The sequence below is a fragment of the Pelodiscus sinensis genome, chromosome 1, assembly GCF_052426305.1.
Source record: "Pelodiscus sinensis isolate ZL-2025 chromosome 1, ASM5242630v1, whole genome shotgun sequence".
In the NCBI taxonomy this organism is placed as follows: domain Eukaryota; kingdom Metazoa; phylum Chordata; order Testudines; family Trionychidae; genus Pelodiscus; species Pelodiscus sinensis.
Genome location: NC_143052.1, coordinates 321,488,299 through 321,516,122, shown reverse-complemented (window position 1 = coordinate 321,516,122; position 27,824 = coordinate 321,488,299). Strand labels below are relative to the sequence as shown.

At 45.7% G+C, this 27,824-nt stretch overlaps 1 protein-coding gene and 1 long non-coding RNA gene across 2 annotated transcripts; both read left to right on the top strand.

Moving 5' to 3' along the window:
* Nucleotides 1–11,199, top strand: LOC142825334 (maestro heat-like repeat-containing protein family member 2B). The gene is made up of 9 exons (XM_075917290.2): nt 1–119; nt 1,577–1,700; nt 2,949–3,058; nt 5,158–5,310; nt 6,546–6,700; nt 8,219–8,381; nt 8,825–9,021; nt 10,292–10,429; nt 10,638–11,199. The coding sequence occupies exons 1-9, from the start codon at nt 3–5 to the stop codon at nt 10,753–10,755; spliced, it is 1,275 nt and encodes a 424-aa protein (XP_075773405.2). The 5' UTR covers nt 1–2; the 3' UTR covers nt 10,756–11,199.
* A 9,836-nt stretch (nt 11,200–21,035) lies between these two features.
* Nucleotides 21,036–26,937, top strand: LOC149525936 (uncharacterized). The gene is made up of 3 exons (XR_016348564.1): nt 21,036–21,089; nt 22,062–22,127; nt 24,064–26,937. It is a non-coding gene; the product is annotated as an uncharacterized LOC149525936 (long non-coding RNA).
* Nucleotides 26,938–27,824: the final 887 nt, after the last annotated feature.

Sequence of the window (27,824 nt, the reverse complement as noted above, 5' to 3'; positions counted from 1 at the left end):
GGATGGCAGCTCTCCATTTTGTCCTGAAGCTGCTCAGTTCAGGAAGTGTGGAGAATTGTGCAGCAGGGGATATGGTCGCCTATGTATTCAGAGAGTTCGATGTGTCCACCAGAAATCTGGTAAGGAGAGTTCTTAACACTTAGGACTCAGTTCTGCCATTCTGGCATGCTGATTGTTCCCCTTGACTTCAGTGGGAGCTTTGGATGCTCAAGGACGCAGCTGGACTGAAGGATTAGAGCTAGAATCTGATCAGTGATATTCGTGTAAAGCCAGGGTAATGCCCCTGACTTCAGTGGCATTATTTTGGATTTACACAAGTGTAACAGAGACCAGAATCTGATTCTGGATATTTACATCTGACAGTGCGACCTACATTCCTTAGACCTCGGGCAAGTCAGTGAAAATTCTGACAACACAATCTTTCAGTGAAATGCTCTTGTATAAGGAAGCACATCTTTTTTATAAATAGACTCTTGATACAATTGCAGTGCCGCTTGTTAAGTTATTGTGGTCACACATAGGTTGGCTGTGTCAGTGTCATAGATGCATTCCTATACTCTCAGGCTGTTAAAGTTGAAGCAAAATGCAGGACAATGTAGCACTTTAAAGACTAACAAGATGGTTTATTAGATGATGAGCTTTCGTGGGCCAGACCCACTTCCTGATCTGAGGAAGTGGGTCTGGCCCACGAAATCTCATCATCTAATAAACCATCTTAAAAAAAAATAAAAATAAATAAATCTTGTTAGTCTTTAAAGTGCTACATTGTCCTGCATTTGCTTCAGCTACCCCAGACTAACACAGCTACATTTCTATCGCTGTTAAAGTTGAATTTCTATTTCTATTTAATCAGATAAGAACATAAAACATGAATGGCCATTCTGGATCCCCCAGACAAATGGTTCATGTAGCCTGTCTTCTGACAGTGGTGGGTGTTATGTGCATCAGAGGGAACAAACAGAACAAGGCAATTGTTGAGTGATCTCTCCCTTGTTGTCCAGTCCCAGCCCCAGGCAGTCAGAGATATAGGGACACCCATATCATGCATCTCTGATCATCTTATATGGCTCTATCATACCCCCCTGTAAGCATCTCTTTTCTAAGATGAATGGTCCCAGTCCTTTTAACTTCTCCTTGTATGAGTTGTCCCATATCCCATATCATTTTTGTTGCTTTTCTCTGAACTTTTTCCAATTATAACCTAACTTTATTTAAGTTGGAGGACTACGATTGCTTGCAATATTCAAGGTGTGAGTGTACCATGGATTTGAAACAGTGGCATGATGATATTTATCATATTATTATTCATCCCTTTTCCTAGTGGTTCCTAACATACCATTAGCATTTTTAACTGCAGCTGCATGTTGAACAGATGTTTTTAGAGGACTATCCACAATGACTCTGAGATTTTTCTTGAGTGCTACAGCTAATTTAGACCCCATCAATTTGCATGTACAACAAGGATTATGTTTTCCAATGTGCCGTACCCAGGTACAGTAATGGAGTTCACAATAAAGAAGGCAAATAATGTCCAGTATAGCCGGAGAACTTTCATTCTTCATTCTTTTAAAATTAGCCTCAGGAAACTTTTCATCAGATTGGATCTCTGATTGGGCTGTTAGCACCATACACCTGTGATTCAGTTACGACATCGCGTCAGAGGGTGGTTGACTGTATCAACTGTCTTCTCAATATACAAGGTGAGGAGACCATGAGCAGGTGTAAGTAACTCTTCACTTTCTTTCATTGTTGTAATGACCATTTTTTCCATCTGTAATTCTTTCTGTCTTGTTAGCAACACTTATATAACAGAACGATTGGGGCCTTGTAAGTACATTGCTGGAAGAGAACTGCACAAATAATAAATAATCTGCAAATATTAGAGGGTGGACAAAATATAGCACACAGGCCAGATCTGCCCTTCTCCCCAGAATTTCTGTCTGGAGCGCTCAGCTGATTAGCAAGCATGCCAGCAGCATGTGTTCAGCTGCCCCTCTCCGACCTTGCTCCATCCTATCTGCTGCTAGTGGTGTGTGGAGGGGAGGTGAGCAGGGAGACGTGCAGAAGTCAGGGTGACCCCTTTGCCCTTGTCATCATCTCTGCAGAGCAGAGTTTGGGGAGAGGGACACATACAATAGTGCTGCTCCAGTCTGAAGTATGGTGAGTAACGGAGTGCCTATCTAAAGAGGCAGTGCACTGTTTCTAAGATTTCTCTGGCAGCCAGCATGTCCCTCTCTCTCTCTCTCTCTCTCTCTCTCTCACACACACACACACACACACACACACATTGTCTCACACACACTCTCTCCCCCGCCATATGCCCATATGCCCCCGCTCTGCAGAGTGGGGTGGGGAGAGGGAGATGACAGAGCAGGACAGCTTTCCCTTAAAGAGACTGAGAGCAGAGTGGCTACTGAAACCAGATATACAGAGAAAGATGCTCCACACAGAATACAGTGCCTGTTTAATCCTGTATGAATCACAATGAATCACATGCCATTACTGTTAACTTTCAGACATAGGGGCTACGTCTAGACTACATCCCTTTTTCGGAGGGATAAGGGATCTTTCGGAAAAGGCTTAATTTTCCGCAAGATCAGCATCTAGACTGGCGCTTTTCTCCGGCAAAGCTCCGTGCCGAAAAAAGCTGCAGCCATTTTTATGCTAATGAAGCAGGGGAGATTTAAATCCCCGCTTCATTATCAATTGCGATACGTCTAATTTACATCCCTTTTCCGAAAAAGGGATGTAGTCTAGACATAGCCTGACGGTAAAATTCTGACTCCGTTAAAGTCAACAAGAATTTCGTCATTGGCTTTAGTGGGGCCAAAATTTCACACACAGCTGGTAATAACATACCCCATAGATCCTCCTGTATGATTATCTATGGATCAGAGGTTCAGTTTTATTAAATGTTGCCATACTTTTTCTCCTTTTCTCTATCCTAGGTCAGTGCACTAACCTGGGGTCAGCAGAGGAGGAGCTGAGTTGTCTCCGTGAGGCACTAACAACTCCAGACCCTGAGGCTCTGTTTCAAGCATCTTCCAAAATGGCTAAGGTAACAAACACTAGGTGACTGTCCTAGTGGCTGTGCACCATTCATTTTCCCTTGTCCAGAGGACTGGAAAAGGGCAAATATAGTGCCCATCTATAAAAAGGGAAATAAGAACAACCCAGGAAACTACAGACCAGTTAGTTTAACTTCTGTGCCTGGGAAGATAATGGAGCAAGTAATTAAGGAAATCGTCTGTAAACACTTGGAAAGTGGCAAGGTGATAGGGAACAGCCAGCCTGGATTTGTAAAGAACAAATCATGTCAAACCAATCTGATAGTTTTCTTTGATAGGATAACGAGTCTTGTGGATAAGGGAGAAGTGGTGGATGTGGTATACCTAGACTTTAGTAAGGCATTTGATACAGTCTCGCATGATATTCTTATCAATAAACTAGGTAAATACAACTTAGATGGGGCTACTATAAGGTGGGTGCATAACTGGCTGGATAACCATACTCAGAGAGTAGTTATTAATGGTTCACAATCCTGCTGGAAAGGCATAACAAGTGGGGTTCCACAGAGGTCTGTTTTGGGACCGGCTTTGTTCAATATCTTCATCAACGATTTAGATATTGATATAGAAAGTACGCTTATTAAGTTTGCAGATGATACCAAGCTGGGAGGGGTTGCGACTAATCTGCAGGATAGGGTCACTAATTCAAAATGACTTGGACAAATTGGAGAAATGGTCTGAGGTAAATAGGATGAAGTTTAAGACAAATGCCAAGTTCTCCACTTAGGAAGGAACAATCAGTTTCATACATACAGAATGGGAAGCGACTGTCTGGGAAGGAGTACGGCAGAAAGGGATCTAGGGGTTATAGTGGACCACAAGTTGAATATGAGTCAGCAGTGTGATGCCGTTGCAAAGAAAGCAAACATAATTCTGAGATGCATTAACAGGGGTGTTGTGAGCAAGACATGAGAAGTCATTCTTCCGCTCTACTTTGCGCTGGTTAGGCCTCAATTGGAGTATTGTGTTCAGTTCTGAGCACCGCATTTCAAGAAAGATGTGGAGAAATTGGAGAGGGTCCAGAGAAGAGCAACGAGAATGATGAAAGGTCTAGAGAACATGACCTATGAGGGAAGGCTGAAGGAATTAGGTTTGTTTAGTTTAGAAAAGAGAAGATCGAGGGGGAACATGATAGCAGTTTTCAGATATCTAAAAGGGTGCCATAAGGAGGAGGGAGAAAACTTGTTCATCTTGGCCTATGGGGATAGAACAAGAAGCAATGGGCTTAAACTGCAGCAAGGGAGATTTAGATTGGACATTAGGAAAAAGTTCCTAATTGTCAGGGTAGTCAAACACTGGAATAAATTGCCTAGGGAGGTTGTGGAATCTCCATTTCTGGAGATATTTAAGAGTAGGTTAGATAAATGTCTATCAGGGATGGTTTAGACAGTATTTGATCCTGCCATGAGGGCAGGGGATTGGACTCGATGAACTCTCAAGGTCCCTTCCAGTCCTAGTATTCTATGATTCTATGATTGTTTTATGCTTTTGTGATGTCTTTCCACACTTGGAGCGAGCTATGGGAGTGAGGCATTCATGGGTAATCAGTAACATGCTTTTCATAGGTATATGCTATGAATGCCATGTAAAAAACAAACAGATTCCAGACAGTTGCATGAACATGCCCATGCATGTGCGCGCGCACATCCATCCATCCATCCATCCATCCATCCAGGGGGAAAATATGTGAGCGGGACATCAAGCTGAGAAACCAGTCTTGGCACCTTGTGTGTTTACCTGAACCTATATTTGTGTGCATGCATCTCTTTGCATATTTTTATATTTTGTGAAAAGATGTCATGTACATAATAGAATATAAACTGGAAATTTACATCCTGTTTGTCCCATACAATGTTGTGCTAACTGTACAACCTAAGATCTAACCTGATATTATTAGTGTAGAATAGAGATGTGGTAGCTAGAAAGATTACAGAGAAAATTTTAATTGCAACTGCCTTGCCAGATATGAGCCCAATTAGCAATTTGCTGATGAATACATTATTTTCCTATACAGCTCTTAGGCCTCCTTTCTTAAAAGTACTGGAGCCGACTATCATTGCAATCTTTCCTGTTTTTGATCTGTCCACAGGTGGTTAGTAAGTACTTTCCCTCTGAACAAGCCACAGATTTTATTGAGGCCATACTGGATCGTATGCTGTCTGCTAGCCCCTCCTGTGCCACAGCAGCCGGTCTGTGGATGAAGATCATCCTGAAGGAGTGTGGAGGTGCCATGCTGGATGAGGTAAAATAGAAGCTGGAGAGGTTTTTCTGGCTAACCTGCAGGCTTTCAGGTCTTTGCCATCATTTGCAGTGAACACAAGTCTTGCTGTTTCTCCCCCTGGGATTGGAAGTTAATTCCATCTGTGTTCCTATCCTGAGTCAGGCAATGGGGGAATCAACAGCAGAAGACAGAGATAATCTAACGGTACATCTGCACTAGCTCGTTAGTTCGAGCTCGGTAGGGTAATGAGGGCAAGCGGAGTTGCAAATGAAGCCCGAGATTTAAATATCCCGGGCTTCATTTGCATGTTCCCTGGCGCCACCATTTTTAAATCCCCCTTACTCCAAACTCCGTGCCCGCGGCTACATGCGGCATAGACTAGGTAGTTCAAATTAAAGATCCTAATTCGAACTACCGTTACTCCTCATGGAATTAGGATCTTTAATTAGAACTACCTACTCCGTGCCGCGTGTAGCCGCGGGCACGGAGTTCGGATTAAGGAGGATTTTAAAATGGCAGCACCCGGGAACATGCAAATGAAGCCTGGGATATTTAAATCCTGGGCTTCATTTGCAACTCTGCTTGCCCTCATTACCCTACCTAGCTCGAACTAACGAGCTAGTGTAGCCGTACCCCAAGGGAAAAGGAAGATGCTTGATTATTTGTCTATCTTGTTGTCACAGTTTCCAGCCATGAAAGGCTTGGAAAAATTAGACTCCGAGTAAAATGCAAAAAGAGAATATCCGGCCCCAAGAGACAAGCTAAGTGAACTACATCTTAGGGCCTCAGATAATGAGGGGTCTCTAAAAATACCCCCAAATTACTAGTTTTTACTTGCCTCTTTGCCTATGTACAGATAGATAGATAGATAGATAGATAGATAGATAGATAGATAGATAGATAGATAGATAGATAGATAGATAGATAGATAGATAGATAGATAGATTATTTCTATTTTCATTGTCCTTTCTGTTAGAATAATACATGTTTTTTTGGAAATGCAATGAGGCCTCTTTAACTTGACATAGCTTAGGGCCTCAGCATGTCTTAACCCGGTGTTGCAGCCAGGTATGGGCAGAGATATGTATAATTTTTGTGGGTTAAATCTATGCAGCCATGTCTAAATACTTGTTTTTTGAAGGAAGGATTTTCTACAAGAACAGCAAATTGCTAAACGACTAAATAAACGTTTTGGTTCTGCAGAATGAATGGAGAGAATGGAAAAGGGACATTTTTTCTGGTTTTATTCTGTCCAGGTGCCAGCTATCCTGAGTAGAATATACATTCACATGCCTACCATCAAGCAGGGTAGCTTGAGGCAGTTCCTGGTGGAGGCAGTGTCCATTCTAGGTCACCATCACCTAGAGGCAGTGATCTTCAGCCTCCTCCTCAAACGTCTGCCGATGGACAGGTATATAGTGCTCCTTACAGTGTTCATTTTGGTAACCATGGATCCCACGGCTTCACTGGAAGATGTAAGGCTTCATTTAAGCCACAGACAGTTTGAGATAATTCCTAAAGGTTAATAGCTTGGGTCTTTCTGCAGAAAGGTCCAAGACCATGTCAAGGTGGGTGCAGGGAGAAATTAAGTGTCATTCTGTTTCCATTAATTAATAGTTGCTTTGGCATCCTAAAGACTTCCCTTTACTGGCATCACTGGAGTGGACTTTTGCCTCTCCAGACCCCTGAACTAACATCACCCTGGAAATTGCCAGTGACTGTTCGTTTTCTGGTAGCATGAAAGCTTCAAATCCAAATTCCTGGCTGATTAGCAAGGATAGGGCACCAGGCTTTTGGTATCAGCAAGGGTATGGCTGCTGGAATGGAATTGTCATTCTTGGTACTTAAAGACAGGGTGGTAAGCATATCTATCATTTCATTCAAACATCCCTAGCTGAATTATCAGTCATCAGTGCAGGAATCTAAGAACATGAGAACGGCTGTAGTGGGTCAGACCAAACGTCCATCTAGCCCAGGATCCTGTCTTCAGACAGTGGCCAATGCCAGGTGCCCCATAGGGAGTGAACAGAACATGCCCATTCTGGCAAATAGAGGCCAGGGAATGCCATTTGTGAAGAGGTCATGGGCTAGCCACAAATATTTGTTCTCATAGTTGTACATCCAGTTAGTAGGAAGATCATTTTTCTTTCTTCAACTTGTCTCCCAGGCCGTAGATCTTTGGGCATCACATGCTCATGATTCCATATCTACTGAGAAGTAGGAAAACAGGAACTGTGATTAGAGCTCTGTGTCCTTTCCTTCTGAAGTCTAGCATTAATGGTTATGGTGCAGTAAGACTAGGGTTGTGTCTATACAGCACCCTAAACTTGAAATAAGATGCACAATATGCACTCTGCAAATTGCGTATCATATTTTGCATAGCCTATTTTGAAATGTGGCGCTTCTACACAGCACCAAATGTCGAAATAATGTGCTATTTCAAGCCATCCCTTATCCCTCATGCAACAAAGTTTATTGGGATGGCAAAATAGTGTGCCCATTATTTTGAAAAATATTTCAAAATAACGGGCTGCTTGTGTAAATGTGGGGTAGCTATTTCAGGATACCTCCAGGATCCCCAAATAGTCATGCACTGTAGAAATGTAACCTGAAATGTAATTTAACTTAGTTCTGTAACTAGAAACTCAATATGTAAAACATGAGGACCATATAAGGAGGACAGCACTCTGAACTTGCTCATCATAGGCAGGGCTTGACAAATAATACAATCTACTCACCCATGGCGTGTAGATTGTAACCTGGAAGAGCCAGGTTTGGGCGATCTGTGCATGCGCAGATCGCCGGACAGCGCGGTTGGTGAGCCCTGATCATAGTCAAGGAGAAAATTTGTTCTTTACTTGAATATGATGCATATAGTCAGAGCCACAAAAGTCTCCAGGGGTCACATATAACTTATGTTAAATTGCAGTGACACCACTGAGCTGTGGAGATCTCTGGGGACAGATCCCTTGCTCGCCCCTCAAGTCCTGAAGGTCCTAATAGAAAGAATAAAGACTCCAACAAGCCAAGAAGGAAGCACGACCTCAGAGACAGAAACTGACCTGCATTTAGCAGCTGCTGAACCTCTCACAGTAAGTTAGACGACAGACATGTATTTCTCTGCCTTGTGACACACATGCTGATGGAAAGCTAGATGAGTGGTATAATATTGTCATATGGGCACTTCTTTTCTGAAGTACTGTTTCCTGGATTCCAGCTGTGCTTTCTGTGGAACAACAGATGGCAGATTTAGAGTATGTGGCTGATTCACTTAATAATATCTGGCAATTAGAAAGTCTTTGAATCAGATTTCTTACAGTGCTTTGCAAATGTTTTGTGCAACTCATAACATGCCTTGATAGGTCGTACACATTTTTACAGATATGGGACGCTAAGGCACACATGGAGTGAGTTGCTCTCGGTCATTCATCAAGTTAGTGACAGGAGTGGGAATTTAGTCCAGCAGGTATCAGAAGGGGAGAGAGTGTGATAGTGTTAGGAAGAGACCTCTTCTTTTACCATGCTCTCCTTTCAGGCAACATGTGCCATCTTTGAAGTGGTGTCAGCATTGCAGTTGAGCAAAACTGTGCAGGAGCTGTTCCCGGAGTTGTTCACTGTTCTTCTGCAGCAGATCAGCCAAACCCTAGGACAAAAGATGCCTTTGCCCAGGATGAGCAGCCGAAGGAGGTTATTTAGAAAAGGACAACAACTATGTGAGGGCAACCCTTGCAGGTAATTAGAAGAAAGGGAGCAAAACAAAGAGAATCCCAGTACATTTGTGTGACACTCCCCAGGAGTTCTCAGGGTTATGAGGCACCTTACCATCACCTGCTTTTAATATGAGAAAGTCTTGTTTGTGCTTGCTATAGGTCAGTTCCCTGAAACCACCAACCTCTGGCAACACAAACACTACTATCTCTTTGTCCTCTCTTTCTGACTACAGCTTAGAGAATCTCTATCAACGGATTCTCCTCTAAGAGAAGTCTCCCTGCATCTCCCCACCAATCGGCTTTCCCCCATCTCTTAGTTTAAAAACTGCTCTACAGCCTTTTAAATGTTTAGTGCCAGTAGTCTGGTTCCACCCTGGTTTAGGTGGAGCCCATCCTTCCTGTATAGGCTCCCCCTCTCCCAAAAGTGTCCCCAGTTCTTGATAAATCCAAACCCCTCTTCCCTACACCATTGTCTCATCCACACATTGAGACTCTGAAGCTTTGCCTGCCTACCTGGTCCTGCGCGTGGAACTGGAAGCATTTCCAAGAATGCCACCATAGAGGTCCTGGATTTCAGTCTCTTTCCTAGCAACCTAAATTTGGCCTCCAGGACATCTCTCCTACCCTTCCCTATGTCATTGAGACCTACATGTACCACGACCACCGGCTCCTCCCCAGCACTACACATAAGTCTATCTAGATGCCTCTAGCATTTTGTCTCTTTTGCTCTCTGTTTCCCTCAAACACTCCTGTGGGTGTCCCTTTAGGCAGATTCCTTATTAATGGGATAATAGGTTTGTTGATTCTATAGCCCCACTCTAGCCAGGCAATCAGGTACATTTCTATCCAATTAGGCTTTCTCTGGGGAAGCTAATTAGTACTAGTAGTTACCAGAGTGCTGACCCCAAGTGCAAGCTCTCAGCACCCTGTCACATCTCGCTGGACATAGGGCCCCAAAATAACCATTAGTGATCACTAATCTCTCTGTGTCCCAGCTTTTGGGGTCTGGTTGTGTATTTTTTCCATATTACTGTACTGTGCTAGTGCCCATACACCTTGCAGATAGGAGAAAGTGACTGCAAAATGTTGTCCATAGCAACACTAGTAATATGAGATGTATGAGACTGAAATACCTCCTGGAATTAAGTCCTTCCAAAAACAGTGGTCCTCAGGATACTGTCAATGGATGAACTGTCAATGAACAACAGACCTGACAAGTAACTGGGGTTTCCTGACTGCTTAGGCTGTGCCTTTCTATTGGTTACTACAGTTCTGTGCCTCTTTTCCCCCAGGCTTTCTATTGAAGCATTAGAGGCTGTGCTTCTCAAGGCTACGAATGAGAAACTGATAAGAACTCTCTGGATGCAGAAAACTTGGATGCTTCTTGAAAATCCGCAGACTCACCACGAGGGGGTGTGTTTGCTGGTGAGGTAAGAGATCTAGGAGACAGCACTTCATCCTCAGGGATCGGCAACAAATAGAGTGACTGACAGGGAACTTTCAGGTATAGCTTTGTGCGGGGTGCCCTGGGTGAGAAACACAGAGCTTCCATGCGTAGGTTTTAGAGTTGTATGGTCATAGCAGCTAAGCTTTTGAAGTGCACAGTCTGCCCCATAAGTGGTTCCTTTTGTCTTCCAGGGTTCTGCAAAGATCTGGACTAATAACAGTGGAGATCATACAGAGCCTCCTTCCCTGGGTAAATTCCCCATCAGAAAACCAGCGAGTCACCAGCACAGCTTTCTTTGCTCAGGTATGAGCAGTTCCACCATTAGGCTGTTATCTGTTGTTTACCTTTCTCTGGGGAATTGTACAGTTCAGTTCACAGGAATTCATTTTAGATAGTAGAATGTGTCCTTTATAAGGAAATCTCATAAGGAACTTCATTACACCTTTCTTAATCATTTTCTCTTTGTTATTTTTGGGGCCTAAACTAGCCTAGCCTAGCTGCCTATTCTAGTTGCTGGTTAAGAGAGAGTGAGCAAGATATAGATAGGCTACGTCTACATTGGCAAGATTTTGCGCAAATAGGGTATGTCTACACTACAGCACTAATTCGAATTAACTTAATTCAAATTAGTTAATTTGAAATAAGCTAATTCGAATGAGTGCATTTAGACCTAAAAACTAATTCAAATTAGCATTTTGCTAATTCGAAATAGCATGTCCACATTGAGTGGACCCTGAACCGAAGTTAAGGCTGGCCAGAACCAGTGCTGTCAGGGCATCAGGTTAGGACTTAAGGTGTGGAGCTGCTTCCTCAGGCTAGCCGAGGGCTGTGCTTAAAAAGACCTGACCCCCATCCCGGGCAGACAGTTCTCAGGATTCCCCGCTTGCATGTCTAACTCGATGGGGACATCAAAGCAGTCCTGTCTTGGAGTGCCCTGAATGCCCACACTCGGCACATTTCAGCACTCGACCATCAGCCCGGCTGCACTTGCCGCAGGCTGCCATCCGGGGGAGGTCAATCAGGGGGCTATCAGGATCCAGGAGGCCCTACAGGAAAGCTTCCACCCCGAGGAGCCCGCAGAGCCACCCCAGTCCTCCCCATCGGGGGCTCGTGCCCCATTCCTCCCTCACCTCCTTCCACTTACCCTTCCCAAGCCCCCTCTTCCTGATGTAAAAAATAAAGGACACGTGTTCAAAAAAAGAAACTCTCTTTATTTAACAAAACTGGGGGCGGGGGGGATTAACCTCTGGGGGACTGGGAAAAGGAGGTGGGAGAGGGGAAGAAAGAGGGTGGGAGAGGGGAGGTAGAAACCTGGGAGGAGGGAGCTGGAAGGGGGAAGCCAGGGGAAGAAGGAGGAGGGGAAGTATAAAACTATGGTACGCCATATCTTCAGAACTGTCTACAGATGTGGTCTTCTCACCTCAAAAAAGATATGGCCTTAGAAAGGGTTCAGAAAAGGGCAAGTACAATGATTAGGGGTTTGGAACAGGTCCCATATGAAGAGAGGCTAAAGAGACTGGGACTTTTCAGCTTAGAAAAGAGGAGACTGAGGGGGGATATGATAGAGGTCTATAAAATCATGAGTGGTGTGGAGAGGGTGCATAAAGAAAAGTTCTTCATTAGTTCCCATAATATAAGGACTAGAGGTCACCAAATGAAATGAATGGACATCAGGTTTAAAACTAATAAAAGAAAGTTCTTCTTCACACAAAGTTCTTCTTATAGTCAACCTGTGGAACTCCTTGCCACAGGAGGCTTTGAAGCCTAGAACTATAACAGAGTTTAAAGAGAAGTTAGATAAATTCATGGAGGTTGGGTCCGTGGAGTGCTATTAGCCAGGGGGTAGGAATGGTGTCCCTGGCCTCTGTTTGTGGAAGGCTGAAGATGGATGGCACGAGACAAATTGCTTGGTCATTGTCTTCGGTCCATCCCCTCTGGGGTACCTGGTGTTGGCCGCTGTTGGCAGACAGGCTACTGGACTAGATGGACCTTTGGTCTGACCCAGTACGGCCATTCTTATGTTCTTATGTACTAAGCGCAGGGCTCAGGGTCGGGGGTCTCACTGGAACAACTTGATTTTCATGCAAACCTGCTCCTGGGTTTGGATGTGGCCTTTGGTGGCCAGGCTGGCAGCTATCCTGCCCTAGACGGCTGCATTCCTGTGCCTAGTGTGGAGGTCGTGGACGCTGGAGGCCTCCCCCCAAACCTCGATAATGTCCACGATCTCTGCACTAGACCAGGCGGGCGCCTGCCTCTTGTGGCCCTGGGCAGGCTCCTAGGAGCCGCCAGCCTGGTCCTGGGGAGAGGCGGAGGGCTGGGTGGCAGCGGGTGGCTGGCTCATGCCATGCCAGGTGCAGGGTCTGCTGGCTGGGTGCTGGCAGGCTTGCCACTGGCACAGGCACTGTAGCCAGACCATGCCCCTTTAAGGGCTCTGGGGCTGGGAGAGGGGCAGAAAAGTTTCCCTGGTTTGGCCCAGAGTGGCCATCAGGGCAACCTGATTAGGGTTAGCCTCCAACTAGTTCGAATTAAGTGGCTACACAGCCCTTAATTTGAACTACTTAATTCGAACGAGGCGTTACTCCTCGTAGAATGAGGTTTACCTAGTTCGAATTAAGCGCTCCGCTAGTTCGATTTAAATTCGAACTAGCAGTTTGTATGTATAGCCGCTATTAAAGTTAATTCGAACTAATGGCTGTTAGTTCGAATTAACTTTGTAGTGTAGACATACCCATACTTTTAACGCAAGAGTTTTTGCATTAGAATATTTGCGCAAGAGAGCGTCTAGACTGGCATGTGCTGTTGTGCTAAGAGGCGCTTTTCTGCAAAATCATCCGTGCCAGTGTAGACGCTCTCTTGCGCAAGAAAGCTCCGATGGCCATTTTAGCCATTGGGCTTTCTTGCACAAGAAATTAATGTGGCCTGTCTACACTGGCCTCTTGCGCAAGAACAGTTGCACAGGAGGGCTTTTTCCTGAGCGGGAGCATCATAGTTTTTGCGCAAGCAGCACTGATTTTAGACATTAGAATGTCAGTGTTCTTGTGCAAGAACTCCCCGCCAGTGTAGACTGGCAGCTGCTTTTGCGCAAAATCATGCCAATGTAGATGTAGCCATAGAATTTGCATTACTAGACCTTTTCTGACAATTCCTAGGGCTAATACTGACCAACAGCTCCTGATTTTGGTCTAGCTCAGCAAATCTTCTAAATGAATCTAGTGTCCTAATACTATAAAATAAGCAACATACAAATACATTAACATCTATCTTAGATTCTCATTAATCTAGAATAATAGATTCATAGAACATTCGAACTGGAAGGGATCTTGAGAGGTCTTCGAGTCCAATCCCCAGCCATCACGGCAGGACCAAGCACAGTCTAGATCATCCCTGACAGGTGTTTGTCTAACCTGCTCTTAAATATTTCTAGTGATGCAGATTCCACAATCTCCTGAGGCAATTTATTGCAGGGTTTAACCACCCTGACAGGCAGGACGTTTTTCCTGCTGTCCAACCTAAACTTCCCTTGATGTAATTTAAGCTCATTGCTTCTTATCCTATCCTTAGAGGCCAAGGAGAACAATTTTTCTCCATCTTCCTTAAAACATCCTTTTAGAAACTTGTATTATCTGAGTACTTCAAAATGATAATGTAGTATCTGAGTGCCTCAAAACTCTTTAAAAGTATGTATCCCTACAATACCCCTGTGAGGCAGGGAAACACTATTAGTCCCATTTTGCAAACAGGAAACTGATGCACAGAAGGCCCAAGTGACTTGCCCAACATCATCTAGGAAGTCTTTGAGGGTGCAGGAAATTGAACTGGAACCTCCTAAGTCCTAGGCTGCTAACTACTGGAGCATCCTCCCTCTCCACAGCCTTGCTATAACGTCTGTGTCATATTTCACATTTACGCTAAGTCGCTATTTTAGAGGCTCATCTGGTGGTTCTAGGAATCTGTTTGTGCCCCAAAATCTTTCTACACCCCACCTAGGAAAGGAGTCACAAACGTGGGTTTTCAAGGTCTGCCTAGAGAGGCCTCATGAAAACTGCCAATCAGAGCCCAGCTGGCTCAGATATATGGAGCTACAGGGCTTTATTAGGTCAGTTCCTTTCAGGAAGTGGAGGGCCAAGAAAGGATGCTATTCTCTGGCCAAACCAATTCACAGGGGTTTATTTCAGGCAGCATTTTCTGAAGCTGAATTTGCAGAGAGAGAGTCCTTACGAGCCTTAAACATATAATTAGAGGGAGAAACTGAAAGTGGCCCCATAGGAAGAACCCAAGGAAAAAGTAGCAATAAACTGAAATGAAGCAATGACTCGCTGCTATTTCTAGGTTGGAACCAAGAGTAGTGGGCAGGCTCAGGTTCCCCAGTGGCATAAACCCGATGAAGGGGACAAGGCTTATGGAGAGGTTGAACAAAGAACAGACTATAAAGGGTCCAGAGTTGGGGCTGAAGACCCTAGTGAGGGCAACAGGACCTAAAAGGCATTTGTTTGGACTTTGGGACTTGGCCAGAGGGCTGAGCCATGGAAGACTCACTAAGATCGACTGGCAGGATGCACCTGGGCGAGAAAAGGCTTGTGGTATCAAATGCAGTCACTGAGAGGCTTTCAAGGGATGAGCAATCACCCATTATAGTGCCTAAAAGGAAAAATCCATGTTTTTAACACAGTACTCATTCATATAGAATAATAAATTACAGTGTATTACGTGTCTCCTCAAATTATATTCGCTATCTTAATGAACATATTAGAGCTAATGGACATGTTGATTTTATTTCAGCTAATGACTGATCCCATACTCAGGGAGAAGAAGATCCTTAAGTCTATCTTACATAGCTTAGAAGAAAGGTCACGGGACAATAACAGCATTGTCCGTCAAATGGCTGTAAGAGGCCTAGGCAATTTAGTCTATGGGGCACCTGAGAAGGTAAGATAGAATACTGAATACAATGCAGCATAACTAGAGAAACTAAAGGAAACAATTGCTCAGGATTTACAGAGGCCATGCACAATGCACTAGGCCAATGTCTGCTCTCTCATACCCCTGTAACCTCTTTGCAGTCAATACACAGCAGGTTTGTTCTCTTGGTAAGCTGGGCATAAGGAAACAATATGTACTTAATATGATCATATGTAAATGTATACTCCTAGGAATGAAGAGTGTAGGCTTTATTTCCACGATGAGAGATTCTATTCCAGGAAACAGAGACACTAAAAAACTCAAATCATGATAGATAATCAGCTGAACGTAAGCACCCAGTACAAAGCTGTGACCAAAAGAGCTGAGGTGATCCTCGGAGGCATAGACAGAGGGATTCTGAATAAGAATAAAGAAGTTATTTTACCTCTGCTTATGGCACTGGTGTGAGAACTGCTAGAATACTATGTCAGGATCATGCCTGCAATTCAAGAAGGATGTTGATAAATTGGAGAAGAGTCACAAGAATTTTCAAAGGGCTAGAAAATGTGCCTTTAGATTCAATGGGGGAGGGAGGGGGAATGAAGCTAAACTAATTCAGACTGCTAGTAAGGCATACATTTTAATGGTAATTTTAATCATTGGAACCATTTACCAAGGGTTGTGGTGGGGTCTCTATCAGTAGCAACTTTAAAAACAAGATGGGCTGTTTTTCTAAAAGAGGTGCTCTAGTCAAACAGACATTATTTTGGGGAGGTTCTGTGTTGTGAAGGAGGTCAGACTGAATGATCACAATGGTCCCTTTTGGCCTTCAAATCTAAGTAATTAGAAATCTAATAGGATTACATAGGTGTAATATGGCACAGAGTTTGGCTTATTGTAGCTAGTACCTGATGTAAAATATAGCTATAGGTCACTAGGGGGGCAGATGAAATTCCCACTGCTTCATAATTGCTAAAAAAACATATTAGAAATGTGGTTAGTGGAAAGTGTTTTTTAATGTCATACGTCTGAACAGGTGAAAAAGTACAAGAAGTTTCTTCTGGAGGCACTGATCAGGACTTTAGAAGACACTTTCAGTTCTGAAGTCATTGCCGAAAGCCTGAAGGCACTGGCCAACGTTCTGAACGAGCTGAAAGGGAAGGACATAGGTTCTTCCTTCAGAGACCTCACCACACAGATCCGGAAGTACTTCGATAATGTACGTGAACAGAAGCCTTCAACCCCAGTTCAGCTGACATTGATGAGGCTCCATTTACAATGCATGATGTGTCCTCACTGGGCATTGTTCATGTCAGAATGAAGTGATTTTAGGCCTTAGGGAAGAGATGTGTTTTATGGAGGAGCAGAGAATTAAGAAAATGAGGATGCCATCCCTGCTCCTTCAGTCTCACCCTTCTGTTCATCTTTATTTCCAATGAGAATGGCAAAGGAAGTATGAATACTAGATTAGGTAGCTGCATACAAGGAAAATGGGCATACAGGGTGTAATAGACTGTTTTGGGCCTGCTCCATACGATTTTTATGTCAGATGGTTGAAATTATTCCATTTTGCAGAGAAGTTTGAGATTTCAAATTTTGGTTTTGTTCCTATTTGGGGGACACACCCCCCAGCCCAAATTTCAAAACTCTTTGTGAAACCGTAATACTATTCTCAACCCAGCTCTACTGGGAGCCTTGCCTGAGGGCAGTCTACTGGCAGACTATGCTGGAGACAGGGAACCTGGAAACACTGGGAATTAGAGGTGCCAGGGTGCACATTTCCTGGCTCCTTGTCAGCCTGCCAGACAGGCTGTTCTGAAGGTGAGGGCCAGGAAGCCCAAGATCCCAGTTAGCCTGCTAGATGGGTCACCAAGAAGCTGACCAAGTACCCCTACTTGGCTTCTGGAAGAATGTTGTCAAAATTGAACTGTCTTCAAAGTATTTTGATGAATCAACACATTTGGCCCAAACTTGATTAATTCCAGTTCTTTTAAACTTCTGTAGTTGGAATCACTCTACCCTAATGTAGAAGAGACAGCTGTGCTAGATACATGATGTGGTTATTTCTTCGTTACCAACCTGTGTGGCTTTCTTGGCTATAGGAGGACAACACTCTTCGTGCATTGGCCTTTGTCCTGTTTGGTATCCTGGCCGGCTCTGCAAAGAGAAAATGGAAGGACTATTTTGCCAAGCAGGTTAGACAGAGCTGGGTCACGCTTCTGCTGCACCTGCAAGATCCAAGCCCTGAGGTTTCAATGGTAAGAATGACAGTGACTTAATTACTAAGCAAAAAGAATCTTCCTCCTGATGCCAGGGGAGCTCTGCTATTCCTTCCCGCAGTGGAGACCTAAATTCTTCCCTCAGTTCATTGCCCTCCTTTTGAGTCAATCCCAGACAGGCTGGTCCTTAGCAGCCAGGGTTGTCTCACTGGAGTTCAGGATAGGTCATGGGTCTGATCCCAAGAGTTCATTCCTGCCTATCTCTGCACCCCACGTTCCTGCCTCCCCACAACAGAGGAAAGACCACAGCTATGCCTAGTGAAGCAGCTTTCATAGCTACATCTGTTCTGAAAAAACATTGCTGCTATCTCCAGTTTTCAGTATTATAAAATCATAGAACCATAGGTTTGGAGGAGACCTCAGGAGGTCACTGAGTCCAACCTCCTGCCCAAAACAGGACCAGCCTCAACTAAACAATCCCAGCCAGGGCTTTGTCAAGCTAGGATTTGAAAACTCTAGATTTAGAGGTTCCGTTGCCTCCCTAGGTAACCCATTCCAGTGCTTCACCACCTTCCTAGTAAAATAGTTTTTCCGAATATCCAACCTAGACCTCCCCCACTGTAACTTGAGACCATTGCTCCTCATTCAGTCATCTAGTACCACTGAGAACAGCCTCTCTCCATCCTCTTTGAAATCCCCCTTCAGGTAGTTAAAGCCTGCTATCAAAGCTCCCCTCACTCTTCTCTTCTGAAGACTAAATAATCCCAAATCCCTCAGCCTCTCCTTGTAAATCATGTGTTCCAGCCTCCTAATCATCTTTGTTGCCCTCCATTGGACTTTCTCCAATGTATCAACATTTTTTAAGTAATGGGGTGCCCAGAATTGGATGCAATACTCCAGAAGTAGAATCCCTTTCCCCCTATTAAAGTCATGCTGGCATATTTTCTGTCTATTACTTCAGGGGAATCCCTTTTATTCTTGGGGTAGATGAGCAGTCAAGGACATGAGTTCCATTTGAATGAGCACAATACGTGTTATGGAACAATTCAATGGTGCAACCCTCTTTTTCAGGAGTGCAGAGCTACATTTCATCTCTGTGCCCCATTTTTGGGACTGAAGAGGCTCCAAACTATACTTAATGAGCATCTTAGTTGGAGAACCAAGCTGAACCCTGAGGAGCTCCAGATGGATATCTGCAGACACCTTGTGAGTGACCTACAGAATTATATGAGATTATTGACAGCATAGGCTTGTGGTGTAGAAGCAGGGGGAATGTGTGATGGGCAATGTAAGTATCTATGGGTATGTCTATGCTACAAAGTTAGTTTGAACTAACGGACGTTAGTTCGAACTAACTTTCATAGGTGCTACACTAGCGCTCCGTTAGTTTGAATTTAATTCGAACTAACGGAGCGCTTAGTTCGAACTAGGTAATCCTCATTCCACGAGGATTAAGCCTAGTTCAAATTTACTAGTTCGAATTAAGGGCTGTGTAGCCCCTTAATGCGAACTAGTGGGAGGCTAGCCCTCCCCAGCTTTCCCTGGTGGCCACTCCGGCCAACACCAGGGAAACTCTATGCCCCCCTCCCGGCCCCGGACCCCTTAAAGGGGCACGGGCTGGCTACGGTGCCCGTGCCAGGTGCAAGCCTGCCAGCACCCAGCCAGCAGACCCTGCACCTGGTGCGGATCGAGCCACCCACCCGATGCCCCCCAGCCCTCCCCCTCTTCCCGGGACCAGGCTGGCAGGTCCTGGGAGCTTGCCCGGGACCGCAAAAGGCGGGCTCCCTCCTGGGCTAGTGCGGACATCGTGGACCTCATCCACGATCTCCGCACTAGGCACAGGAAGGTGGCCGGCTAGGGCAGGAGAGCTGCCAGCCTGGCCACCCAGGAGCAGGTGTGCATGAAAATCAAGGGGGTCCACTGAGACCCCCGACCCTGAGCACTGAACTTACAATGGCCATCCTGGGTCAGAACAAAGGTTCATCTATCCCAGTAGCCTGTCTGCCGACAGCGGCCAACCCTAGGGACCCTGGAGGGGATGGACCGAAGACAGTGACCAAGCCATTTGTCTCGTGCCATCCCTCTCCAGCCTTCCACAAACTTTGGGCAGGGACACCACTCCTACCCCCTGGCTAATACCACTCCATGGACCCAACCTCCATGGCTTGATCTCACTTCCCTTTAAACTCTGTTCTAGTTGTAGCCTTCACAGCCTCCAGCAGCAAGGAGTTCCACAGGTTGACTCTGTGCTTTGCGAAGAACAACTTTCTGTTACTAGTTTGAAGCCTGCTACCCATTCCTTTCCTTTGGTGTCCTCTAGTCCTTCTTTATGGGAACTAATGAAGAACTTTTCTGTATGCACCCTCTCCACCCAACTCCTGGTTTTAGAGACCTCTATCCTGTCCCCCCTCCGTCTCCTCTTTTCTAAGCTGAAAAGTCCCAGTCTCTTTAGCCTCTCTTCATATGAGACCTGTTCCCAACCCCTGATCATTTTAGTTGCCCTCCCCTCTGCCACCCTCTCTCTTCCCCTCTTCCACCCCCTTTTCCCAGTCTCCCCCAGTTTTGTTCAATAAAGACAGATTCCATTTTTGAACACAATTGTCCTTTATTTTGTACATCAAGAAGAGGGGCTAGGAAGGGTAAGTGGAAGGAGTTGAGGGAGGAATGGGGTACGCGCCCCCGATGGGGAGGACTGGGCTGGCTCTGCGGGCTTTTGTGGTGGAAGCTCTCCTGCAGCCCCCCAATTGCCCCATCTCCCCAGATGGCAGGCTGCGGCAAGTGCAGCCGGTCTGATGGCCAAGTGCTGTGATGTGCCCAGTGTGGGTACTCCGGGCACTCCAAGCCAAGACTGCTTTGCAAGCGGGGCACCCCTGAGAACTGTCTGTCCGGGGTGGGGGTTGGGACCCTTTAAGCACAGCCCTCGGCTAGCCTGAGACAGCATCTCCACGCTCTAAGTCCTCCTCTGATGACCTGCCGGCACTGCTTCCGGCAATCCTTAAGCCCGGTTCAGGGTCCACTTAATGTTGACATGCTAGTTCGAATTAGTAAAACGCTAATTCGAACTAGTTTTTTAGTCTAGATCCGTTAGTTTTAATTAGCTTAGTTCGAATTAAGTAATTCGAACTAAGTGAGTTCGAATTAACGTTGTAGTGTAGACGTACCCTATTAGAGTGGGATACAGGACTGAGGGTGAGAGGAATGTAAATCTGCCATAGATTCCCACTTTCCCCACTTCTACACAGCCTCCTGTCCTTTCTTTTATTTACTTGTTTAAATTAAAAAAAAAGTCTGAGTGAGTCCAATAACTGACAGCAGTGGCAAGAGGAACACAGACTGTTTACTTGTGGTTTGTAAAGGCATGTGTTGGCAGTCAAAGGGCATTTCTAGCCAGAGAGAGCTCATGTGTCCCTGATTTTCTCTAGGCCAAAGAGAAGGCTGAGCTACTGGAGAACTTTTACAAAACTACCATCACATACTTCCGCAGCAGCTGGGAAGAGATCCGGGCAGTTGCAGCCAAGTTAGCTGGTGAGAGAAAGTGTGCCGTGTCCCTTTTGGTATTCCCTTTGAGGTAGACAGAAAAAGTCCCTGTGTGCAGCACTGAGCTACTATTAATCTCTCCGTGCTGTGACTTCTCATGCATAAATGGAGATGTTAATGTTCTCCTACTTCTCCAGTGTGGTGTTAGGAGGAATTTGTAAGTTGCAATAGAATGCTTTGAGATGGCGCAGTCATTTAGTAGCAGAGGCTGGCACACTGTCACGTAGGGTATGTTTATTCTCCGATCAAACTAGTGTGCTAAAAATAGAGTAGCTGTGGCAGGAGTAGCAGGAGGGGTTAACTATTCCAAGGATGATCCCATCCAAACCCAAAAGTCTGTTCTCAAGGTGGCTAGCTCCTCCGACTGCTTCTGTCATCTTACCTGCACTCTATTTTTAGTAGTCAGAGTTAGTGTGGACTCAAACTATAGACCTAAGCTCAGTGTTGTTCACTGTTCCTTACTGGTGCTTCATCACTGGGAGGTAGGCAGCCCACCGCCACACAGTGCCTGCTGTTGCAGGTTCCTGATTGCCTTGCCCAGGAAGCACTAGATTCCTCCCCTTTGGCCCTGTGCCATCCTTTCCTTAGCACACCCATGCAAGCCAGGCAAGCATTGTGGCCTAATTAATTTATCCATGTGAGATCCTTGCTTAGTACGCACTTATTCCTGGCCCCAGCCCTTTGTTCACACCACTAGATTAATACACTATCCTAGTATATCTCCAATAACTGACAGCAGTGGCAAGAGGAACATAGATTGTTTAAAGCAAATGAGGTTTTATGTAAACATTCTTAATTTTTTTCTCTTATTCTCTTCATTGTGGACGCTAAACTTTTCTAGTATTTTCTTGCCTACAGCTCACCTTAGACCCACAATAGAAGCCAAAGGGCCAATGTTATCACCTTGCACTTAACAAGAGAAGGTTTTTTATTGATGTTTATTTTACACTGCTTATTTAGGCATCATCCTGGAACATACGGACACCAAAAATATGAAATGGCTGGACATGGAACATCTGTTGACCTGTAAGTAACAAATACAGGTGAAATCCTATTCATTAGTGAGTTATAAAGAAATTTAGCTGACAAGCAAGCAGTAACTGATACCACAGGTGTGAAGTGCATCAGCCACACATCAAAGGACAGATTCAGCTTTAGTCTGCTCTGAAAGAGGTACGTCTACACTACAGCGTTAATTCAAGTTAACTTAATTCGAAATTGTTCATTTGAATTAAGCTAATTCGAATTATGCATCTATACACAAAACCTATTTCAAAATAGCATTTTTTTATTTTGAAATAGCGCGTCCACACTGAGTGGACCCTGAACCGAAGTTCAGGCTGGCCGGAACCAGTGCTGGCAGGGCATCAGGTTAGGACATAGTGTGTGGGGCTGCTGCCTCAGGCTAACTGAGCTCCGTGCTTCACGGGACCCTACCCCCACCCCGAACAGACAGTTCTCAGGGTTCCCCGCTCGCTTGTCTACCCCGATGAGGGACAACAAAGCAGTCCTGTCTTGGAGTGCCCTGAGTGCCTGCACTCGGGACACCACAGCACTCGGCCACATGGAGCCAGAGCTGCCCCTGGGCACACCGGTGCGTCTCGTAGGGTTGTTGCCATCAGCCCAGCTGCACTTGCTGCAGGCTACCGTCCGGGGAGTCCATTGGGGGGCTGTCAGGATCCAGGAGGCCCTGCAGGAGAGTGTCCACCCCGAGGAGCCCTCAGAACCACCCCGGTCCTCCCCACCGGGGGCTCGTGCCCCATTCCTCCCTCACGTCCATCTACTTACTCCTCCCTAGCCTCCCTTCCTGATGTCAAATAAAAGACATGTATGTTCAAAAATAGAAACTGGGTTTATTGAACAACAGGGTGAACCTCTGGGGAGACTGGGAAAAGGAGGTGGGAGAGAGGAATAGAGTGGGTGGGAGAGGGGAGGGTGAAACCTGGGAGGAGGAAGTTGGAAGGGAGAAGCAAAGGGAAGAAAGGAGAAGGGAAGATCAGGGCCCAAGGTTGGGGGTCTCAACGCACCAACTTGAATGTCATGCAAACCTGCTCCTGGGTTCGCATGTGGCCTTTGGTGGCCAGGCTGGCAGCTATCCTGCCATTGACGGCCGTGTTCCTCTGTCTAGTGCGGAGATCATGGATGCTGGGGCATCCCTCCCAAACCTGAATAAGGTCCATGATCTCCACCCTGGACCAGGAAGGCACCCGCCTTCTCCAGCCCCTGTCAGGCTCCTGGGTGCTGGCAGACTGCTCCTGAGGAGCAGTGGAGGGTTGGCTGCCAGTGCCTTGCTGGCTCACGTTTTGTGGCTACTGGCTCAGGGGCCCCAGTGGCCACTGCTGGCTCTTGGCTGGTAGGCTTGGATCTGGCACGGGCCAGGGTCTATCCCTTTAATAGCTCTGGGGTTTACCAAATTTGAATTAAGCGCTCTGCTATTTCGAATTAATATCGAAATAGCGGTTTGCATGTATAGATGCTATTAAAGTTAATTCAAAATAACAGCTGTTATTTTGAATTAACTTTGCGGTGTAGACGTACCTGGAGGAAACTGCAGCCAGTGTGATATAAGTCAGTGCATCTCCTGGCTATCCTGGCAATGCCTCTTCCCAACCTGTGTGATCCACTCTTTGGGCTCCATCGGCTCCCTGGAAGCCACTTTTTGCTACCCCAAACTCCACACCATCAGATTTATTTCTGTCAGGAGATGTAAAATAACTTAAAAGCAGAAGCTATTGAGTCAATGGAGCACCTTCCAATTGGATGAGTTTCTGGTAGGGTCAGGGTCTCCCCTCTCCCCCCTCCTCCATCTCAGTTTGGAGCTTGGAAGGATCCCAATGGAGGAACCTAAAGCTTTGTTTGTACAGAGAGCTGCTGTAGCTTGGTACTCACTGGTACTAAATCTCCAGCTACTGCAGGCATAGGTGACTATATGAAAAGTGAGTCATATTCTCTGTAATTCCAGCTCTCCAGGTACTACAGAATGACCCAAGTCCCATTGTCCAGATGGTGGCAACTCAGGTCCTAAGAGACATCTGACCTGGATGAGTGCTCGGGGAATGAAGCACAGACAAATAGATCAAAGAGCTCCTGCTACCTTGAATGGGAACAAGAGAGGGATTGCTGGAGGACAATGTGCTCTGTCTGTGCCAGCTTGTTTCCAGCTTGCACCTCATATACTTCGGTGGGAAGCTAGACCTTGGTGGTATGCGGCCAGCTCTGCTATGGGGTAGGAGAGTAGTATAAGGGCCCTACCATCAATCAAACATTAGCCCTGCCACCTGACCCTGGAAGTCCCCCCCCCCCCCGACTCCCCGGAAGTTCCTTCTCCCTTGTCACCGGCAGTCCCGCCCCTGGAGGGTAGTACATCCGGGTCGAGAGGGACAGGTGACCGGAAGTAAAAAAGGATGTCATGTGACCCCCGTTAGGCCCGTCCCCTGTCACCGGAAGTCCCGCCCTTGGGGGTAATACATCCGGGGTCAAGAGGGGCAGGTGACCGGAAGTAAGGGGTGTCATGTGACCCCTCTAAGGACTTGCCCCGCCTCCCTCTACCAATCAGGAAGGGCTTTCCCCGTAGGACCGCCCCGCGAACCGCTTTGACCAATCGGGGGGCAGTTCCGGGACCGGATGACCCGCCCAGAAGTGGGTCGTGTGACCCCTCTAAGAACTCGCCCCGCCTCCCTCCACCAATCAGGAGGGGTTTTTTCCCTGTAGGACTGCCTCGTGAACTGCTTTGACCAATCAGGGGGCAGTTCCGGGACCGGAAGACCCGCCCAGTAGTGGGTTGTGTGACCCCTCTAAGAACTCACCCTGCCTCCCTCTACCAATCAGGAGGGTTTTTTTCCCTGTAGGACCGCCCCACAAATCGCTTTGACCATTTGGGGGGTGCAGTTCTGGGACCCGTTGACCAGACCGGAAGCTGGTCGTGTGACCCCTCTAAGAGCTTCCCGTGACACCCTCTGTCAATCAGAGCATAGCACTTCCCCATAAGTTCTAGCGCCACACAAAAGAAGCCATCTTGTTCCAAGAGCGCGTGTTTCAGAGAGCGTGCAAACGCTGAGCAGAAACATGGACTCTTTCACCACCCCCACCAGAAGTTTGGAGTTTGTTTTGGTGACGAGGGCCTTCCACCACATGAGAAGAAAGTGCCACATCAGCAACAGTTCCGAGGACGAGGGAGAGGCAAAAAGGGGCCCTTTGCCCCCTCTGCTATTGGATACACCAGGATCTGATCCCGAAACCCAACTCCTCCCACGGCAGCCTGACGAGCTAGACGGCCTCTCGTTATCTGTCCCTGTGGAGGATGCTGCCCATCTCTCCCAGGAGTCGGACAAGGTGAACGGAAAAGAAGTCAAACAGGTAAATGAAAAAATCGAGGTGGGGGGCATCATGGGTGTTTTGTGAATCTAAAAACCAGCAGCTGTAGCTTATTCTCTTTTTTGACAATCTCTTGCCAGGTCGACGATGACTTTCTAGAAACCTTTGAGAAATTGCACATCAGTAATCCTGTGGGAGTAAATCTATCTTGTGCCCGCTTTTTTTGCTCATATCTGACACATGGATCTCGAGAACAAACGTGCAAGAATGAATTAACTCGGACTCCCTAATAGCGATAGTGGTGGGGGTGTCATGGTGCCCATTTGCAGATGGCTGTAAAAGGGTGTGTTAATCCAGATGCTTAATAAAACTTGTATTAAATGTGTTGGTGCGAATGTGTTCCTTCCATACTTACAGCATCTTTTACTAACACAAATAACAGTCATGTCTACGCAGATTGCTCTGTTAGAGAAAATACATTACACCCCCAGGGAAGCTGGCAGCTTTGGTGGGGTGAACCCTCTGTTTCAAGCAGTCAAAAAGCACAGTAAAACTTTGAACAGAAGACAGGTAACATCATGGCTTTCGGACCAAGACGCTTACTCTTTGCACAAGCCTGCTCGAATACATTTTAAAAGAGACAAGACCATTGTCTCAGACATGGATGCACAATGGCAAGCAGATTTGGTGGATATGCACCGGTTCTCCAAACGCAACAGCGGTTTTAAGTATATTTTAACAGTGATAGACATTTTATCAAAATATGCCTGGGCCTTAGGCCTAAAGGACAAGACGGGCAAGGAGGTAGCCAAGGCCTTTAAAGCTATTTTCAGCGAAGGTCGCGTGCCTCAAAAATTACAAACGGATCGGGGAAAAGAATTTTTAAACAAACCTTTAAGTGGATTGTTAAAGCGGCATGGTGTCCACCATTTTGTTACTAACAATGAAGTCAAAGCGGGGGTTGTGGAGCGATTTAACAGAACTTTAAAATCTAGGATGTGGAGATATTTTACAGCCCACAATACCTTTCGCTACATTGACATATTATCTGAGTTTATAAAGAGTTACAGCTGGAGCTTTCACAGAACTATACGGACCAGACCTGCTGATGTGAACCCCGCCAATTCTCTGAAGGTCTGGAAAAGTGTTTATGGAGATGATGTTAAAATAAAACAGGCTGTTGTTCCTTTTAGAAAAGGGGACCACGTGAGACTCTCTAAAACCAAAAGTGCCTTTAAAAAAGGTTATGAACAAATATTTACCGATGAGATATTCATAGTGGATGAAGCCTTAACCAGGGGTGAGAGACCTGTCTACCGATTAAAAGATTACGAGGGTGAGACAGTGACTGGGTCGTTTTACCCTGAAGAATTACAAAAGGTGAACCCCAAACAAGACAGGATTTACAGGATTGAAAAAGTTCTAGCAGAGAAAGGGAAAGGAAGAAAAAAGCAGCTATTGGTGAAATGGCTGGAGTGGCCCAACAAATTTAACAGTTGGGTAGAAGCTTCTCAACTCTGTAACGTTTTGTTGAACGGGGTGGATGTGAAAATTAAATTGACACGCAGTAAAGCACCCCAGGTGAGGGGTTTAAAGGCAACTGATGGTTGTTTTTCTTAATTTTTCTTCTTAAAAACAATGAACAATTCAGAAAAAATACCTAGACATAATATATATCTATTAAATAGATATTCTATATATAGAGAAGTGTTTTATTTAAAGCAAAATGTGATCAAGTTCAAAAATTATTTTTAGAACATGACAAACTTCACACACTGAGCCAGTCAGACAGTTTAGCCAATTTTTGTTTTTTAAAAGGCAAAAAAGGAGTTGGTGTTTCTCGATCCATCCCAGCGTCAGTGGCTGAGGCCTTCAGGCGTTCCAAAAGAACTCTGTTGTCTGCACTGCCCATGATGGAAGATGGAACGTTTAGTTCTGCCATGGCATTGATAAACACATCCCATCCTTTAGGTACATGTCTGCTAGGGACAGAACGCGTCTGGGTGACGGCTCTGACTAAGTCAAGCATGTTAGAACCATTCACCACCGAGCCTTTGTACACAAATGCACCTTTATCATTCCAGGAAGCGATAGTTTTATCCTGGCCCAGCTTATTTAGCAACACTGAGGCGTTTTTCTTATAACGCTTATTCACGTTATCCAACAGCTCCTGAACCACAGAGTCTGAGGTGTTTTCTGTTTCTGGAGGTTTGGCGGTGTCACTCTGTTCTGGTAGAAACAGACTTATTTTCCTTTTATCTGCATCACTTTGCCTCACGTACGTTAGGTATCTCTGAAGCACAGCGCTGTAGAGTTTAGCCTTTTCGTATTCGGCTAAGTCAGTCCTTTGAAGAACAGACTTCATTTCAGCATCCAGTAAGCGAGTTGCAGTTGTTCTGATATTTTCCT

Coding starts and splice junctions, on each gene's coding strand:
- LOC142825334 (XM_075917290.2), top strand. CDS start 3: ATGGCAGCTCTCCATTTTGTCCTGAAGCTGCTCAGTTCAGGAAGTGTG. Junction 1,701..2,948: donor CTGTCTTCTCAATATACAAG/GTGAGGAGACCA, acceptor TCTCTATCCTAG/GTCAGTGCACTAACCTGGGG. Junction 8,382..8,824: donor CAGCTGCTGAACCTCTCACA/GTAAGTTAGACG, acceptor CTCTCCTTTCAG/GCAACATGTGCCATCTTTGA.